Source organism: Hemitrygon akajei, chromosome 12 (assembly GCF_048418815.1).
Source record: "Hemitrygon akajei chromosome 12, sHemAka1.3, whole genome shotgun sequence".
Taxonomy (NCBI): Eukaryota; Metazoa; Chordata; class Chondrichthyes; order Myliobatiformes; family Dasyatidae; genus Hemitrygon; species Hemitrygon akajei.
In genome coordinates, this window is record NC_133135.1 from 60,757,741 (window position 1) to 60,777,218 (window position 19,478).

At 40.8% G+C, this 19,478-nt stretch overlaps 1 protein-coding gene and 1 long non-coding RNA gene across 15 annotated transcripts in view; one reads left to right on the top strand and one right to left on the bottom strand.

The window, feature by feature from the left end:
• The window catches only part of LOC140737082 (uncharacterized), a 42,510-nt gene extending 37,211 nt beyond the window's left edge, over positions 1–5,299 (top strand). Inside the window, exons 3-4 of the long non-coding RNA XR_012101053.1 lie at positions 3,533–3,609; positions 4,418–5,299. This is a non-coding gene — a long non-coding RNA (uncharacterized lncRNA). The remainder of the gene's footprint in view (positions 1–3,532; positions 3,610–4,417) is intronic.
• pde4dip (phosphodiesterase 4D interacting protein) overlaps positions 1–19,478 on the bottom strand; it is a 422,313-nt gene that overhangs the window by 131,985 nt on the left and 270,850 nt on the right. For 5 of the 14 annotated variants that reach the window (XM_073063244.1, XM_073063243.1, XM_073063240.1 and 2 more), the window contains exons 1-4: positions 11,333–13,525; positions 6,563–6,700; positions 5,293–5,412; positions 4,412–4,504 (exon numbers count right to left, since the gene is read on the bottom strand). In XM_073063244.1, the coding sequence (XP_072919345.1) occupies positions 4,412–4,504; positions 5,293–5,412; positions 6,563–6,700; positions 11,333–12,502 (1,521 nt within the window). In that variant the 5' untranslated portion in view covers positions 12,503–13,525. Of the gene's footprint in view, positions 1–4,411; positions 4,505–5,292; positions 5,413–6,562; positions 6,701–11,332; positions 13,531–19,478 lie in introns of those variants that run through there. The other 9 variants (XM_073063237.1, XM_073063247.1, XM_073063242.1 and 6 more) reach the window with 6 other exon arrangements.

Below are 19,478 nucleotides of genomic sequence, written 5' to 3' on the forward strand. Positions count from 1 at the left end.
GTGTGTTCATCTATGCATGGAGCAGAAGGAGAAGGGGGAGATCTTAAATGGATTTTTGTTTGACATCTACATTTACTGGAGAGATGGACACAGTGTATAGAACTGAGGTAAAACAGTAACAAGATCACGGACCATATCTGGATTACAGAAGAGGTGGTGTTTGCAGTCTTAAGGCAAATTAGAGTGGGTAAGTTCCCACGGCCTGGCAAGAAGTCTCCCTGGACTTTGCGGGAGGCCAGTGCAGAAATTACAGAGGTAATTAAAACATTCTTAGTGACAAGTGAGGTGCCAGAGAATTAGAGGATAGCTAATATTGTTCCGTTGTTCAAAAAAAGCTCTAAGAATAAAGCAGGTCATTTTATAGGGCAGACTTGAACAAGAGGTCATAAGTTAAGGGTGAAAGGTGAACTATTTAAGGGGAACTTCTTCATTCAGAGGGCAGTGCGAATGAGGAACAAGCTGCCAGTGGATGCAGGTTTGAGTGCAACACGTAAGAAAAGTTTGGATAGGTACATGGATGGGAGAGGTATTGAGGGCTCGATGGGACTAGGCAGAATAACAGCTCGGCATGGACAAGGTAGGCTGTAGGGTTTATTTCTAGCATCTGCAGTTCTCTTGTAGTTACTGTTTCTGTGCTGTAGAGTCCTATAACTCTAAAGCAGGGTTTCTCAACTGGGCTTCCGCAAGAGAATGTGATTAAGAAAAATAACATTGCTTTTTTCAACTTCGTGCGATGTGCGATGGCAGCACTTACAGTTGTGGGCAGTGACCAAGCAGCTCCATTAACAATCTTGTTAGATCTCTCTCAGCCCAGTATAGCAATGTGCAGTATGACCGTGTTTACTTGGTTGAATCCACTCCCAGTTTTTGACTGGGCGATAGGGGAGGCTGCTGATAATTGGTGAACACTGTATTGCACAGAGGGGATGACAGTAGACTGATGAGGGGCATGAAGTGAATTTTCCGAGCATTGAACGGACTCGCCCAATTTGGGCTGTGACATCAGCCCTTATTATCTCCCCCCAACTTCCCCTTTTATTAACTGCTGTGTTTTATAGACATGTCTGCCAGTCCAATATGGCGATTTTTGAAGAGGAGATGTGAGATGGAAGAGGAGGATTCTAGGCCTAGGCCTTCGGACAATTCTGAGAGCAGAGTTCTCAACAGGGTTTTTGAGCTGAAAGGTGTATTGCAGGAGTACTTTCAAGAAAACAGTAGGCCAAATTTTGCTGAGTGCAAAGATGAAGAATGGCTGCAGAAACTCGCCTACTTTACAGATATTTTTCATCATATGGATCAGTTGAACAAGTACTCTACAAGGCCCTGGAGAAAATGTTTTGACTTCAAGTGTCAAGATTCTTGTATTTAAAAAGAAAATGAATCTTTGGAAAAGGAAAGCTGGAAATGTTTCCACCGCTGCTTGGGCTTGAGAGTGAGGAAGGATATCAGAAATCTCAAGTCTTATTGAAAACCACCAGGGGGAACTGACGAACAAAACTGAACAGTATTTTTCCTCCCTTTCAACACAAGTGTATGACTGGGTGAGGGACCCTTTCTTTGAATCTTCTGCTCAGCTTGAGAACTTGACTTTGAGAGAAGAGGAAAAACTTTGTGAGCTGCACTCTGATCCTGCACTCAAGATGAAATTTACTGACCTGCCTGTGGTTAAGTTCTGGATTTCTGTGAAAGAAGGGTATTCCTGCCACGGATAGGAAAACAATGAGCATTTTGCTACACTTTTCACATGTGTGAGCAAACTTTAATAAGCAGCAACAGCAAAAATAGAAGTTGTCTCATTTCAGTCGAAGGTGAAACCCTATGTGTGCTTACCTCGTTTGACTCAGAATTGAGTATTTGTGCAGTAAAAAGCAAGTTAAGGTTCCATGTGCTAGGCCTACTATACTTGAGACTGATCATGTCACTTAGTAAGAAAATGCTTTTTCAAAGTCTTGTATAAAATTGTGTCTAAGACTGTATTTTTATTCATAATGCTTTGGCTTATGTTCTTTAGTAACTACTATTCAATACTGACAATAAATTTTTATGTTATATATGGCATTAATTAAAATCAATTTACAAACTTCATTTAAATTAAATCTACCGAGCCTACCTTTAGAAAAAATAAATCCCATTTTGGATTAAGCCAGTTATTTATCAGAAATTTATTATGTTTGCCTTATGAGTTTTTAAAATTTACGAAAAGGAAAGAAAGATTAATTTCAAGAAAGGTAAGCTAAGCTTAACTACCCAAGAAAGGTTGGCTAAAAATTCATTCTCCACTCAAAAGAGCATTGGCAATTATTTTTGGATTATTATATCTGCAACTTACCGATCAGACTAATGCACTGTGAGCTGTAGATATAATAATTTCTAAGGAGGGGTTCTGAGATCTGATCATTATTTCAAGGTTCCTCCAGGGCAAGAAGATCAAGAAAGGCTGCTCCAAACAAATAGCTGAAATGACTTAGATCAGTAGGAATGACATGCTTACTGTACTTTCCTAAAATAAGGGCTACTTAAATTAATTATTCAGTCATTGGAAACAAAATTCTCTTTGAATAATTGTGTTATGACCAATTTAAGAGCATGCAAGAGGATGGATATCCTGCGGTAAGTGATTCATCTCCTCAGAATCAAAAGCCTCTCCATTATCTACCGGGCACAGAAAGGAATTGCAAAGAAATCTTTTCCTATGGCTGGATGACTAGAGCTCCAACAATTGATTCATGGCTTATCAACTATCATTTGATCTGCTAGTAGTGCTCAGTGGCTACAGCTTTCACCATCTACCACATGCTTATTAATTATTTCCCAGGCTACCGTAACAACATTTCCAAACACCAAGAAGAGCAAGGGCAGCACACGGATGGGAATATCACGATCTACATTATCGTCCAGCTTGGAACTATTCTTCCATTACTGGGTCAAAATACAGCAACTCTTGGGAAACGGAAATCACATAAAAAAAACAACTGCTGATGCTGGAAATGAGTAATAAAAATAGAAAATGCTGGAAAACAATCAAGAACTTAGGGAGTTCTATGCACAAGTTGAAAAAAGGGGGTTAATGGAAAGAGGGGAAGCGGGCTTGGGAAAGCGCCTCATCTGTTTGAGCACACTGTAGTTTTATAATTGCAAGTATGCACTTTCTCTATTTGAATCAGAATAAACATGTTCTGCTTCAAGTCACCCATTTACAATACTGGTGCACTTTTATTCTCTCCAATTGCAGAGCCTGGCCTTCCAGGTCTATCTACAGCATTACATTTTGTAACTTCTGTGTTTGTTTTAATTTATGCTCTGTTCCCCTCCCCCAAAAGTTTTTGCATTTTTTTTGATCATACTATCTCTAATTGTCCTCATCAACATTACTCCATCAACAACTTAGGTCCAACAGCAATAGCCTCACCATATCAGAAATACTTCCCTTGTCCCTCCCTCACCCTCCGATAAACTTAAAACTTACTCCTTGTGTCTATTCCATGTTCTGATAAAGGGTCTCTGACTTGAAACACTGTTTCTCTGTCCATAGATGCCATCATGATCAAGTTTCTCTTCATCAGCACTAAGGGAATACCTTCACCAGAAAGACTGCAGTGGGCTGGAAAGGTAACTCATTGCCATCTTCCCACTGAAAGTTCAGAAAGGCTACCAATTGCTATCATTGCCATTGATACCTAGATCCCCAAAATATGAATTTTAAAAAATTCTATAATACAGTAAACTTGGGGAATGATGCAGTAATGTAGAGAATGAGCATCAGCAAGAATCAACAGGCAGCAGACAAGAAACAGAATCTTGGTAACTATACTACCCCCTCTCCACCCACCTACATTATTTTTATCTTACCTGACCATCTCCACTGATATCAACAAACTTGCATGCCTAACTGACATTAGCTCATTTAGAACCACCACTGACACCAGGTAACTGGGAATTCTCAGTCAGATTAATCAATTCAAGACTCCAAGTGAGGACATTCATTCCAGTCTTTGAGACTCAGGAATACATTAAGCAGTGCATTGACCCACTGAACTGTTGCAGCTCTTTTTACATTTACCAAAATTTAAAAATAGAAAATAAAGTACACTGAAGTAGTGATAAAATAATTTTGATTTTCAAAGTAGATGGTTTTGACATTTAGGAGCATAACCAAGAGCTCCATGGTTTTCAGTTTTTGTGAAAAAAATGAATTTGAATAAAATATATTGTTCTGTATCTCTACTTTAGCATATTAGTAAATGGATGTGAGAATTAACAAATATAATATCAATTATTACCTTGGCTAATTTGTAATTTGAAAGTCGTTTTGGAGCTGATAGGGCACAAGTAGGAATATTAAGAACAAAAATAAGATGTTTCAGTACAATTCAATGTTATTACTTATGTTATTATTTTACTTGTTCTCTACCTTCAGATTTTCAAGTTGACTTCTGTGAAGCATCTCCCTTAGCTTGGCCTGTGTCTCATTCTGGCCATCAATTGCACGATTAAGCTCTTCAATCTGAGAGGGAAAAAAAGTGAGAGATTTGACTTTCAAGATCACAAAACTCACTGGAACTATTTCTACTAATAGAAGCATCCATATAACACAGGCTGTTATTTTTAGTCATTGTCAGGGATAGCTTCCATTGACTAATATTTCTGGCATAAGAATACAATAGTGGTTTCTCCTAGAAATAGCAAAGGTAGAAAATCTTCTGAAGACATCTGTAATTTTGTTTATGCTTTTCTTCCATTTGTTTCTCTTATTAATGAATGGACATTTCTGATTCATCTACTTCTATTAAGCAAAGGGATTAACATAACTGTTCACTATCAGTCAACAATGTTAGATGGATGGATTGGTGATCAAACCTGAAAATAGTTATACTATTATACTGCAGTCACAGTTAACAAAGATTGCACTGGCACCTAGATTTTACACATTACTTCTTAGTAATAGCACTGCCTGTCAAATGCAAAATTACCAGAGCAGGAAAAGTTAAGTGGACACCTAATAAATGGATAATGATGTATCTGTAGTTTATCTTAACTGATCAGAGAACAGATTGAGAATAATTAGCAAACAAGGAGTCAAGTAGGGAGTTATTTTCCAAACTGCACCAAAGGAGGGGTTGTTACAATCTGCAACTATTGGCTGACAGGATGGAGGAAGCAGATTCCATTAGATATTTTCAAAGAGCACTTTATGTGCACTTGGACCTGAGTAATTTACACTATAATTCCTGTAAATTGTTAGATACATCCTTTTGCTTCAGTGGGTGATACTTGCCACCTGTGTCTGTTTACCTCCTTGTCTTTGTTTTTCAAAGCCTCATTCAGCCCCAGCTGAGCATGTTCTTGCTTCTGTGCTGCATTACGCATTGCCTTCAATTCACTTTCCATTTCATTTAAATTCGCCTGCAGCATCTGGGAGAATGGAAAAATGGGATTAACCACATGCATGAGGTACAGGTGGCCCCCGCTTTTCAAACATTCGCTTTACGACAGCTCACCGTTACGAAAGACCTACATTAGTACCTGTTTTCGCTAACCAAACAGGATTTTCGCTTTTATGAAAAAAAGACACCCGCTTTACACGTGAGTTTACCCTGAGAAAGACTACAATGACCGTGAAGCCTTGTGCAGTCAGTTGTTTGAGCACGTGTGTACGTGCGTATGCGTGTACATGCCAATTTTTTTTCTCCAAATTTTTTGGCTTGCTGTCTTCCCGAGTTTGATAAGTGAAACTACACCATACCTACAATATTTCTACTTTATATAGGGTGTATATTTATCATATAATTCCTGCTTTTACTATATGTTAGTGTTATTTTAGGTTTTATGTGTTATTTGCTTTAATTTGGTAGGTTATTTTTTGGGTCTGGGAACAGTCAAAAATTTTTCCTATATAAATTAATGGTAATTGCTTCTTCGATTTACGACATTTCTGATTACAAGTGGTTTCATAGGAACGCTCTACCTTCAGATTGCGGGGGAAACCTGTACTAGAAAGTTGTTCAAAAACTCTTTGTTTATCCGAACTACATAAGCTACTTCTGCTCTTCGCCGGAACAGGAAATATTAATGACCTTGCTACTGCCACACAACATGAAAGATAGTACTGGATTTTTAGAATGAAGGTGACAAACCATTAATTGCTTTTAATTTGAATTCAATACTACACAGGTGTCTTCTTTTCACTGCTTACAACATTTGAATTTAGTTCTGGTTTGGCTTTTTTTGGAAGCAAGAGGTAACATACACTTTCGATAATGAGATAATAAAAGAGTGATGCCTCAAATGAACTATTAAAAACTACCCAGCTATTAATTGTAGCAACCTCTCTGATTCCTTTGAGGTTTATCCATAAAATGCTTGCAGGTGGCACTGGAAATACTTCTGCACAGTTTCCGAGGATTGACTATATAATAAGGGGACACTGAAAAAAAATGACAAGAGTTTACGTGCTGCTTCACTGGTTTTCATCTCAAATTAGCAGCAGCACTAGTCAAAGAAAAATTTGTACCTGCATGCCACTCACATCGTAACATCCATCAGTTATAAGATGTCAGCTCACCTTATTAGCAGATTCTGACTCTTGAATTCTGTCCTGCAACCCACATATTTGGACCTGAGCTTTCTGTAATTCGGCGACACACTGACCAGCCGCCGACTCATACTGGTTCAACTGCTGCTGCTGCTCTTCGATTAGATTCTGGAAAACAATTGATCAAAGATTTAATTGGTCAAATACCTCAGCAAAGCAAAGTGTTCAGTTAGCCCAATTCAATACAAAGCTCCATTTGGTAATAAATGTTTTCACTATTTCGCAACAGTCACTTCTTTTTCCATCCAGAATAGACTGGTAAATTCAAAAAAATCTGTGCCCAAAACACAGACTTGGATCCAACAATCTAGTTGTTTATCTGGTATGGGCACTAATGATGGAGGTAACATCTTAAATATAGCACAGCAAATGGTAGTGTTTTAATTCTTCAAATCTAGCACTAAATACATTAAACTATTCCCAGGAAGTCCCATCCTCACGAGCCACTGGAACTACTTTGAAATCTGCTCATTTATACATCACTGTTTTACAGACTGTTTTAATGGTGCAGAAAAACACAATGGATCATGGGTCCAAATCAGCCCAAATGGTTTAATGCCATATGAGGCAATGAAGTTGATCAAATGTGACAGCACATCATCTCAAATTAATATAGCAGACTAGCTGATAAATAAGTGAGCATTAAAAATGTATAAGGTGCTGGGCAATGCAGTGTCATTTATGTTAAGGAACATAAAGCACGTGGCTTTAACATTACTATACAAGTAATATTAATATGTAAACAGGGACTGCAAGTCAGATGATTTATCAGACCATAAACACTATCTCACTATTCCTCTTTTGTATTGTTTATTTTATTATTGTAACTTATAATCGTTTTTGTTTTGCACTGTACTGCCAACACAAAACAGCCAATTTCACGACACCTCAATGACAATAAATCTGATTCTGATGAAATAAAATTATCAGCAGTATTTTTAAGCTCATAACATCACAAAATATCCCAACAGCTGAGGTGTTACATTATGTTAGTTAGAATGGTGAGAATTAGCTCAACAGAGCTGACCTGTTGCCCATTACCCCACCCACATTCCAACCTACTTGTTTCACGACTCATACAGTTACAGTCGCAGTGGAAGAACAACCCAAAACAATATTACCCACAAGAACAGAACGTGGTGTAAACTAAACAATATATTACACCACTTCTGTAGCAGTGTTGCTGAAAGACCATTGGTTCATTTCAAACTCAAATTCAGGTGATTGAAAATTTCTTCACAAATGTAGCCCAATTTGCTGAACGTTCACAGCATTTTCTATGGTTGGGGTGTAGGGCTTTTCCCCCACAGCTGAGTCCCCTTGAAACATAAACAGTTCTTCAGCATCAACAACGTTTTCAGTAGATAATTTGCAGAGAGGGACACAGTAAATGGTGCATTGGGGGAGGGGTTATGCAATATTTAATCGGAGGACACGGATACACAAAAAAAGAATACACACCTGTGTGCTCAGCAGGTGAGAACCATAACCTCAATAGGCCTTTGCTATTGGAATAACAGAAAGATGCCAACCTGTTTGTGAGTACAGGTACTGGGTTGTTTTCAATCAAGCAGTTTCCCTTTCTTGCACACTAAAGAACAGGCAACAAATTAGACTGTGCCAAATCTATTGAATAGACCACCATTAAAAACCCTAATTATTCCTATCCTATTGCAGTTGTGTGTGCCAGCATGATAGAGGTACTTATCTCTTCATCTCTGTCATGTAAACAGTAGGTTAAGACTGAAAATTTAGAATATGCTGAAGGGCACCACCAGCAGTAATTGTTTCATAAATGTCACTGCACCAGGTACCATTTTAAAATGCAACAAATGATTTGAATTACCTAACATTGAGCTCTGTTCTAATCAATACACTGTTTATCTCACAGCATTTGCACCAGAGGCTTACTGAAAAGATCTGTAATTATTTATATTTATTTATTTAGAGATACAGTGCAGTAACAGGCCATTCTGGCCCAACAAGCCTGCACCACCCAATTATGCCCATGTGTAATCAACCTGCTAACCCGTACGTCATCAGAAAACTGGAGCACCTGGAGGAAACCCACACAGTAATAGGGAGAATGTTCACACTTCTTACAGACAGAAGCGGGATTAAACTTGGGTCACTGGCGCTGTTTCAATGTTACACTAACCACCATGTTACTGTGCTGGCCCCATTGTGAAAAGAGTTATGAACAGAAAGTGCCCAAAAGGTGCACTAGAAGGTGTTAATTTCAGTTTCTACTTACGAAAACCTCTCATCAGCAACTCTCTCAGATGCAGGAAAGATTTTGCATTTATATCAATTTTTTTTCTTTCAACCCCAGCTCCTGCCCACCCCACTTAACCATCAGTTAACCCACAGGCATTCAGTGCTGCTGGGTCGGATTTGGGCTATACTAGGAACTCCTCTCTATTCTGAAGGAACACTGACTGAAAAACGGAAAAAGGGATAAAAATATCAGTGTAATAATTTCAAAATCAAATATTCTTGAATGTTATGCCATTTGTCTACCTAGCCTGGGTCCAGCCATGTCCAAATTATGCATTATTCCCTTTAATAAATGGACGTGTGGAAAAATAGGTTAAAAGCATATTATTGGAACTAGATTATGTTACTTAATCTGTTAAGGTGCTCACAGCCTGTCATTTACTTCTTAAACAGCAAGTGCAACGGAGACCCATCTACCAAAACACCAGAAAATGACAACTGTCATTCATCTGTGCTACGGTTATAAAAGCAGCTTCACTTAGTGCTCTTATCTTTTTCATTTTTATAAATAGCTGGAAATGCTCAACATATCAAAGAACTTTAAAAGAAGTCAGAACTCCCTTGGTGACTTGGACTAACAATACAGGCTCCTGTGCTTTGAATCATATAGATCTTGGAATTCCACAGATTTGATCTAATTCACTATGGAAATGCTTAACAGGTCAAATATGTCTACAGAAATCACATAACAGTGAATTAGGGTTTTCCCTTGCATGATTGATTCTTAGGCTCTAATCAAAGCCCATCAAAAGGTAGGTCCTCTATCCTCGGGAAGTATGAAATGAGTTTGAACAATCTGAATCTATTTCCAAATGGGCAAGATCCTCAAGAGAACTGGCACTAGTGAGCACCAGACACAGGAAGCTACACCTTGCTGTATGGAGGTTTCAGTCGGCAGGGGCCAGATTTTTAGCTCAGGCCTCAAGAACTTCAGAACTCTTGTTTAGAAAGTCCCCCAGCTAATAGCGCCAACTCTACTTGCCTTACTGCGATAATACAGAGTAAAAGAAAAATAAATAGCACTGCAGTCAGAGTTCAATTCTCCAGTACCAACATGACTCAAGTACAATTTTGTTTGTTTACGTCAAACTATCCTCAGTGGCCACTTCATTAGGTGCCTCCTGTACCTAATAAAGTGGCCACTGGGTGTATGTTCATGCTGCTGTAGCCCATCCACTTCAAGGTTCAAAGTGTTATGCACTCAGAGATGCCCTTCTGCACACCACTGTTGTAATGTGTGGTTATTTGAGTTACTAACACTTTCTTGTCAACTTGATCCCATCTGGCCATTCTCCCCTGACCTCTCTTATTAAGGAGATATTTTTCCCCCCCACAGAACTGCCATTATTCGCTGAATGTTTTTTTTTGTTGTTTCTTTTATCATTCTCTGTAAACTCTTGAGAGTGTTGTGTGTGAAAATCTCAGATCAGCAGTTTCTGAGATACTCAAACTACCCCTCTGGCACTAACAATCATTCCACAGTCAAAGTCACTTAGATCACATTTCTTCCCTATTCTGTCATTTGGTCTGAACAACAACTGAACCTTTTGATCACTGAGCTGCTGCCACATCATTGGACATTTGCATTAACAAGCAGGTGTACCTATGTACCTAATAAAGTGGCCACAGAGTGTAAACACTGAGCATCAATTATATACAGTATTTTAAACTGTGCCAAGCCCTCAGTCACTAGGATTAGAAAACAACATCTAGGACATTTCATTTGCACAAAAGCCTACACTATTATGGTGCAACAACACACACAAAATGCTGGTGGAACACAGCAGGCCAGGCAGCATCTATAGGAAGAAGCGATGTCGACGTTTTGGGCCGAGATCCTTCAAAGGAAGATTGCAATGCGGTGAAACAACTACAGTTAGAGATTTTTATAATATTTCGCAAACTTGCTTACACAGTACCATAACACACACAAAATGCTGGTAGAACACAGCAGGCTAGGCAGCATCTATAGGGAGAAGCGATGTCAACGTTTCGGGCTGAGACGTCGACATTGCTTCTCCCTATAGATGCTACCTAGCCTGCTGTGTTCTACCAGCATTTTGTGTATATTGTTGTTTGAATTTCCAGCATCTTCAGATTTCCTCATGTTTGCTCGTTACAGAGTACCATTCTGTGATTTAACTATGTTGATCTTTCAATGGATCAACTGTATCGATTTTTCATGTAAGAAACTTATTACAACAGACAGAAACAATTTGCCCACGACATTGGTGCAACTCAATGTCCAATTTGTTTCACATTCACAATTGTTTCTGGAGTGGATCTCAGCGGGAAAGATGAAGAAGAGAAAAGCTCAGTTTATAGTTATCAAAAATCTGTGTGACAATGTTATTGAAAAAATTGTCTGCAAGGGTAGGGTCTGCTTCTATTGACTGCTGCAAAATAATTTACAGAACACTGAGATGAGGGGAAAATGAACGTTAAAAGTCATTCTTCGAGTACCTGTGTGCGAATGGGAATATATTCATCAAGCATGTCCTGAAGGAGGTCCTCAAGATCTGCCATATCATCGAAGCTCAGATTCATTCTAGGAGGCTCTAAGCATTTGCTGATTAATTCATAGCTACTGCTTTGCACGTGAGATCTGAAAATCCCTTCGCACAAACTACCGCTTGACTGAGAGCCCAGTGGTGTTGCCCTAACATGAATTGGTAACTTGCTGCCTTTTGGACTTTGCACTGGTCTGTATTCAACATTATTCACTAAACTTAGTACCAAGTCCAGTTTAAGGGGGTGCATAGCAGAAATTGGTGCTGGACCATCAGAAAAATCTGATTTAGGACTCTTGTCATCTTTCACACTTTTTTCTCCTGGTGTCACATCGCTACTGGGTGCAGGGCAGGATTCTACTGCTGTTCCAAGAGATTCCACAGAAGAAGCTGGTGATATTTTGTCCAGAGAGTCAGCATAGATCGAAGTCCTAGATTCACTTGGTCCCATAGACATAGTTTCATGAATGACTGGCATTGAGAGTCCTTCCTCAGCAGTTACACTGCCTACTGTAACACTTCCACACTTGGCAGAGAGATCACAAGTCTTTGCCAGCTTCCGAGGGACCTTACAAACTGCCTCATAGTCTGCATCGGTCACACGCAAGGCTGAGCAGCTGCGACATTTCCGGGATTTGGAGGTTGTGCTCTCCGAAGTCTGGCAGCTGTGACTGTCTACAGCTTCCTCCCCATGTTCTGTCCACGACTCATAGCCAGAGTAGACGAAATCATCCTGCAGTAGAGCATGGTATCGGACATCAGGTAGGTTTGGAATGTCCGCAGCAATGTCCTCTCCTTTGGCGTCGATACTTGGTTCTTCATTGGTTTTACGATAAAGGCTGGCAACGCAGTGCTTGATGCGGTCTTTCTCTACCAGCAGCTTCTGCAGACGCTCAATGGAGAGTGCCTCAATCCTTGCAATGACTGTATCAAATCTGTAGATTCGGTCCAACATGAAAGCACACTTGCTGCAGGCAAACTCTGGCTTCCCGTCTCGGGATATCTCTTTGCCCAGTACATGGGATAGAATGACCTGCAGGTTTAGCTTGGAAGCCGTGTGAAAGATCCATCGTCGTTGGTTACCATACAGCTCACGGGCACAAATCCTGCAAACTTCCTTCATTCTGGTGCCCACTATAGAGTTGATTACACAGCCAACTGGACACGAGGTTAAAATTTAAACTGAAACGTCACAACCTTAGTCTACCCGGCAATGTTTCACCGTTTGTCCATGTTTCTCAATAATAGTTACAAAGTAAACTAGTTTCTATTAACAATAAATTAATCCTTTAGAAGTCTCAAATAACGTCAGGAGGAAATCAACGTACAAATTCCTCTTTCGGTTTTGTTTGCAGTTCAGTTTGATGAATGGTTTTTCTCTTGACACCAGTTCAGATAAAACGCAGTGTGGGCGCTATCTGGAACCATCTCAGGGTATATGGAGGCGCCCTCTCACATCCATATAAACATCATGGCTTTGAAATATTTCAATTAAACATAAATACTCTGCAATAAAATATTAATTATAAACCAGCTCCTCTTATAACTTCCTAATATATATTTATAGTCTCAGTCAAGCGATTCCTAATAAATAAAATCTAATTCCGGCAAATCCAAAACTGTGCTTTGCGCATTTCCACAAATTGGTTTTCTCTCCAACCCTCCAGGTATCTGAGTGTTGGAAATATTCAGGATTCAAATCAGCTTATGCCATTCCAATCAACGAAGGGAAAAACAAAACGGGAACGCCGAATGCGCTGTAGTCCGCGTTATTCGGGAGAATTCTCTTGCCCGTTGAGACACCGGAGAAGTTGTGAGAATAGGTCTTCTCTTGCCGCCGTAACTTCGGCCATGTCACAATCCGAGGGAGAACAAATCATCACACCGTCATACTCCTCGTCTTCAGCGCTCCTGGCAGAGATGGAGGCAGAGCAATCGACTATCAGAGCAGAGGCACCGCCCCTTGCGTCTCAACAAAGCGGCCGCCGCCGAGTAACGGAACGGACTGAAAGAGATTGTCCATGCCAATACTGGATTAAATTACATCCCGTAAAATGAATTTCCTGGGCACAACGTCTTCAAAAGGGGGAACTTCAGCTTGCAACCCTTTAACCCGGCAGTGATGTGGCAACAAAGTAGCCGAAACGGATTCAGGGTTTCAGGGATCTGGAACCAACCATCTACCGGCAGGGGAGAATCTGTCTCGCTCTTCTCGCTATAAACTCGACGCAGCGTCATACATTTGTTGCCAAATACAAGATTTTTAAATGTTTCCTCAGTCTAATTATCGGTGGTTTCTAACAACGTTAAGAATCCAGAAATGCTCGTAAAGAGAAGCAGTCACCTTTCTTTGACACCCGTCTGTGCCGTGGTACGGCTCTCTTCCCAGCAGCGCGACCACTACTAACAATCACCTGGTTGTCGATGCGTTTCCCTGTCCGAGCAGCGATGCGGCACCTCGCCGTACAGATCCTTACACGCGAAAAAATACTCTGTACAGGAATCCGTTACTGTATCGCGAATTAAGCCACTCGCCCCACAAGAAGGCCCAGTAACATTCTAGTTTCGAGATTCGTTGACATCGGTGGCGTGTACTGTAGGAAACCCCCTACTACTACTAATAGTTTAAAAATATAACTGAATGCCTGTTTTAAAAACTGAGAGTCTGCATGGAACGCCAAACGTACATTAAATAATTATACCAGAATAATACTGAACTAGAATCTGATTGGTACCTTTGGCAGTTACAATATTATATTGTACTTAACTGGTAAGGCTCAGCAAGAGAAAAATGCATCTAAGCAGCTTTTTCTTGATTCTAACACATACACGCTCAGGGTAATTTGCAGTGCCAATTAACTTACCAACCCACATGTGAAAAGAACCCAAGTGGTCACCTACTCCATACAAGTGGTATCAAAGCAATATTAAATTGTAATTGGGGCACTGTGGAAAGCTGAAATGGGACAAATTCCTGGCTATGCCAATACCTCTGGAGAGATTAAACCATGATGCTCTGCAAGAGCTCCACTTGTGATTATTAATGACTTTGTCAAACTTGGATTGTCTGACAAAAGTATAAAAACAAAGAGCATGATGCCAGTTCCATTCGTACCTTTACAGCAGGGATGGGTGAGCAAAAGAATGATTTTATTTTGATTTACTACAATTACTTTTACCGTTATTTAGAGATACAGCACAGTAACAGGCCCAATCAGTCCAGTGAGCCTGTGCTGCCCAATTATATCCATGTGATCAATTAAACTACTAACCTGCACATCTTTGGAATGTGGGTGGAAACCCTTGCAGTAATAGGGAAAACGTACAAACTCTTTAGAGATGCCGCTGGATTTGTCTCTGGCACTGTAATGGCATTATGCTAACTGCTGCATTATTATGCCATGGTGTAATTATTTTAAAATGCCTTTTCCCATTTATACTGTCCATCCCTCATTAACTTAAACACATCTGTTATATTGACACATATTCCATGCCCCTGTAAATATCCTTTTGAAAAGCACTTTAAAATGCCCACATTTTTGATTTTTTTTTCTCTCTATTCCTACGTGTGAATCAACCCCTACCCACTCTAAAGATGTAATATTCTTTCTATTGTGTGGAGCCCATCTCACAATGATGAGGTGAGATGGTGCTCTTGGGTGTACATGGTGAAAAGTTGTTTTAATTGATAGATGTATCCTCCATCATTTAACTACTAAGGAAAGGTAATTTCCTTTCATTAGAAATTTCCTCTGCCTTAAATAGCTGATCAGGTTTCAGAAGGGACAAAATATCTGGACCAACAAACCATCTGCTGGAGGAATTCAGTAGGTAGAGCAACATCTGTCAGCCAAGAGATGGGTGATGTTTTGGGTCAACACTCTATCAGAGAAAAAAATGTCTGTTTTGATTGAGTGACAGTACCACCAGCAATGTAGCATAGCTGGGTGTCAATCCAGATATTTTGCATTCAAATCTTCTGTGGTGCTTAACCCACAGACTTCTCAATCAGAGATGAGTGATGCATCACTGTGATTCAAGTGACAGTGAGATGGGAGCATTTGACAGCTAGTCCAACTGGAATTGTGCTTGTTTATTTAAAGGCTACAAAATAATTTAATGACATATCAGTTATCACGTCACTAAAGTGTAAATTAATCCATTGTTAAGAAGAGGCATGGATACCAATATTTATCTTTATTCATTTCAAAAATGGGAGGGAGGAATTCACCATTAAAAGTTTTTTCAAGTATGTTAAAAATTAAAGAGAAATGGGAGTGGATATAGGACCGCTAGCAAATGAGGCAGGAGAAATAATAACGGGGCAAGGAGATGGCTGATGAACTTTTGCATCAGTCTTCACTGGGGAAGACACTAGCAATATGCCTGATATTGTATTGTGTGAAGGAAGAGAAGTGGGTGATGTTACTATTACAAGAGAGAAAGTGCTCAAAAAGCTGAAAGACCTAAAGGTGCTATAGTCACCTGGACCAGATGAACTGCACCCTAAGGTTCTGAAAAAGGTAGCATTATGAATGATCTTTCAAAAATCACTGGACTCTGGCATGGTGCCAGAGGACTGGAAAGTTGCAAACGTCACTCCACTCTTTAAGAAAGGAAGAAGGAAGCAGAAAGGAAACTATAGACCAGTTAGCCTGACCTCAGTGGTTGGGAAGATGTGAGGGATGAGGTGATGGAGTACTTGGTGACACAGGCCAAGATAATACAAAGTCAGCATGGTTTCCTTCAGAGAAAATCCTGCCTGATGAACCTGTGGGAATTCTTTGAAGAGATTACAAGTAGGTTAGATAAAGGGAATGCAGTGGATATTGTACATTTGGTCTTTCAGAAGCCCTTTGACAAGGTGCCACAAATGATGTGGCTTACCAAGTTAAGAGCCCATGGTATGACAGGGAAGTTACCAACATGGTTAGAGCATTGGCTGATTGGTAGGAGGCAGCATGTGGGAATAAAAGGATCCTTTTCTGATTAGCTGCCAGTGACTAGTGCTTTTCTGCAGGGGTTGGTGTTGGGACCACTTCTTTTTATAGATAGATAGATACTTTATTCATCCCCATGGGGAAATTCAACTTTTTTTTCCAATGTCCCATACACTTGTTGTAGCAAAACTAATTACATACAATACTTAACTCAGTAAAAAATATGATATGCATCTAAATCATTATCTCAAAAAGCATTAATAATAGCTTTTAAAAAGTTCTTAAGTCCTGGCGGTAGAATTGTAAAGCCTAATGGCATTGGGGAGTATTGACCTCTTCATCCTGTCTGAGGAGCATTGCATCGATAGTAACCTGTCGCTGAAACTGCTTCTCTGTCTCTGGATGGTGCTATGTAGAGGATGTTCAGAGTTATCCATAATTGACCGTAGCCTACTCAGCGCCCTTCGCTCAGCTACCGATGTTAAACTCTCCAGTACTTTGCCCACGACAGAGCCCGCCTTCCTTACCAGCTTATTAAGACGTGAGGCGTCCCTCTTCTTAATGCTTCCTCCCCAACACGCCACCACAAAGAAGAGGGCGCTCTCCACAACTGACCTATAGAACATCTTCAGCATCTCACTACAGACATTGAATGACGCCAACCTTCTAAGGAAGTACAGTCGACTCTGTGCCTTCCTGCACAAGGCATCTGTGTTGGCAGTCCAGTCTAGCTTCTCGTCTAACTGTACTCCCAGATACTTGTAGGTCTTAACCTGCTCCACACATTCTCCATTAATGATCACTGGCTCCATATGAGGCCTAGATCTCCTAAAGTCCACCACCATCTCCTTGGTCTTGGTGATATTGAGACGCAGGTAGTTTGAGTTGCACCATATCACAAAGTCCTGTATCAGTTTCCTATACTCCTCCTCCTGTCCATTCCTGACACACCCCACTATGGCCGTGTCATCAGCGAACTTCTGCACATGGCAGGACTCCGAGTTATATTGGAAGTCTGATGTGTACAGGGTGAACAGGACCGGAGAGAGTACGGTTCCCTGCGGCGCTCCTGTGCTGCTGACCATCGTGTCAGACCTACAGTCTCCCAACCGCACATACTGAGGTCTATCTGTCAAGTAGTCCACTATCCAATCCACCATGTGAGAGTCTACTCCCATCTCCGTTAGTTTGTGCCTTAAGATCTTGGGCTGGATGGTGTTAAAGGCACTAGAGAAGTCAAGGAATGTAATCCTCACAGCACAACTGACCCCCTCTAGGTGACAGAGTGATTTGTGCAGCAAATACGTGATAGCATCCTCCACTCCCACCTTCTCCTTATACGCAAACTGAAGAGGATCCTGGGCGTGCCTGGTTTGTGGCCTCAGATTCTGTATTATCAGCCGCTCCATGGTCTTCATAACGTGCGACGTCAAGGCAACAGGTCTGAAGTCATTCAACTCCTTTGGTTGTGGTTTCTTCGGTTATGCCGTATATCAATAATTTAGATGATGCAATAGATGGCTTTGTTGCCAAGTTTGCAGATGATACGAAGATTGGTGGAGGGGCAGGTACTGTTGAGGAAACAGGTAGGATACAGAAGGACATAGACAGATTAGGAGAATGGGCAAGAAAGTGGCAAATGAAGTATAATGTTGAAAAATGCATGGTCATGCACTTTGGTAGTATGTGTGGACTATTTTCTAAGTTGGGAGAAAATCCAAAAATCTGAGATGTGGACTTTGGAGTCCTTTTGCAGAACACCCTGAAGGTTAACTTGCAGGTTGAGTTGGTGGTGAGGAAGGCAAATGCCATGTTGGCATTCATTTCAAGTGATCTAGAATACAAGAGCAAGGATGTGATGCTGAGGCTTTGCAAGGCACTGGTGAGGCCTCACCTTGAGTATTGTGAACAATTTTGGGCCCCTCATCTTAGAAAAGATGTGCTAGCATTTTTGAGGGTCCAGAGAAGTTTCACAAAGATGATTCTAGTGTTATGAATGTACCACAGCTCTGAGGGGCCGAAGGGTGCGGGGGTAGCCCCCTCCTTTGTGAGAATCGCAAGATCACTACTGAGTCAATTCAGGAGACCCAGGAAATGAGAGAAAGACATGCAGAATCTACAAAAGGGTTGGACTGTGTCCTGGCCTCCGAAAGGTGGACCCATTGATACCGGCTATTGTCTCTTGGAGACGGACTTGTGTATTGCATCCTGTACGCTGCAATCAAAGCCCCAGGCAATGAACCAAGGAGGAGGTTGGTGGAGGGATTGCATCATCCCCAACCTGATTGACACCTGAGACCCTGTGAGTCAGGATAAAAAGAGGGTCTGTGGGAAAAGCCCCTCAGACGCACCAGAAGAAACGCTAGCGATCCCGTAATAGCGAAAGCCGGTGGAAGGCCACGTGCATCCGCTTCCATTTGTCCGGAATCGGTGACCTTTGCCACGGAAAAACGGTTTTTAGCTAACAACGGGGAACTCAACTCTCAACCACTCTCGAAGGATTGACATCATAAACAGAATGGGCAAGTTTTAACCCGTCTCTCTCTCTCTCCAACAATTGCCACACAGGGTCCCCAACGGCTGCAGCCTGTATGAACTGAACGAACTATATATTTCCATCGGACAATTCATTATCCCCTAGACAACGATACAGCTTATTTCTTATCGAGTATTATTATACCCGCGCTTTTAGATTTAGTATTGACGATGTATATTATCTGTGTGTTTGCATTGATGTTATTTTTGTGTATTTCTATCAATAAATACTGTTAAAAATAGTATCATCAGACTTCAACAGACCTCTCTATCTTTGCTGGTAAGTGACCCAGTTACGAGGTACGTAACACTAGGAATAAAAGGGTTATCATATGAGGAATGTTTGATGACTTTGGGTCTATATTCGCTGGAATTCAGAAGGATGGGGGTGGGGTGGGATCTCATTGAAACCTTTCAAATGTTGAAAGGCGTAGACAGAGTAGATGTGGAAAGGATGTTTCCCATGGTGGGAGAGTCTAGGATAAGAGGGCACACACTCAGGATAGAGGGGCACCCTTTCAAAACAGAGATGCAGAGAAATTACTTTAGCCAAAGGGTGGTGAATTTGTGAAATTTGTTGCCACATGAATCTATGGAGGCCAGATTGTTGGGTGTACTTAAGGC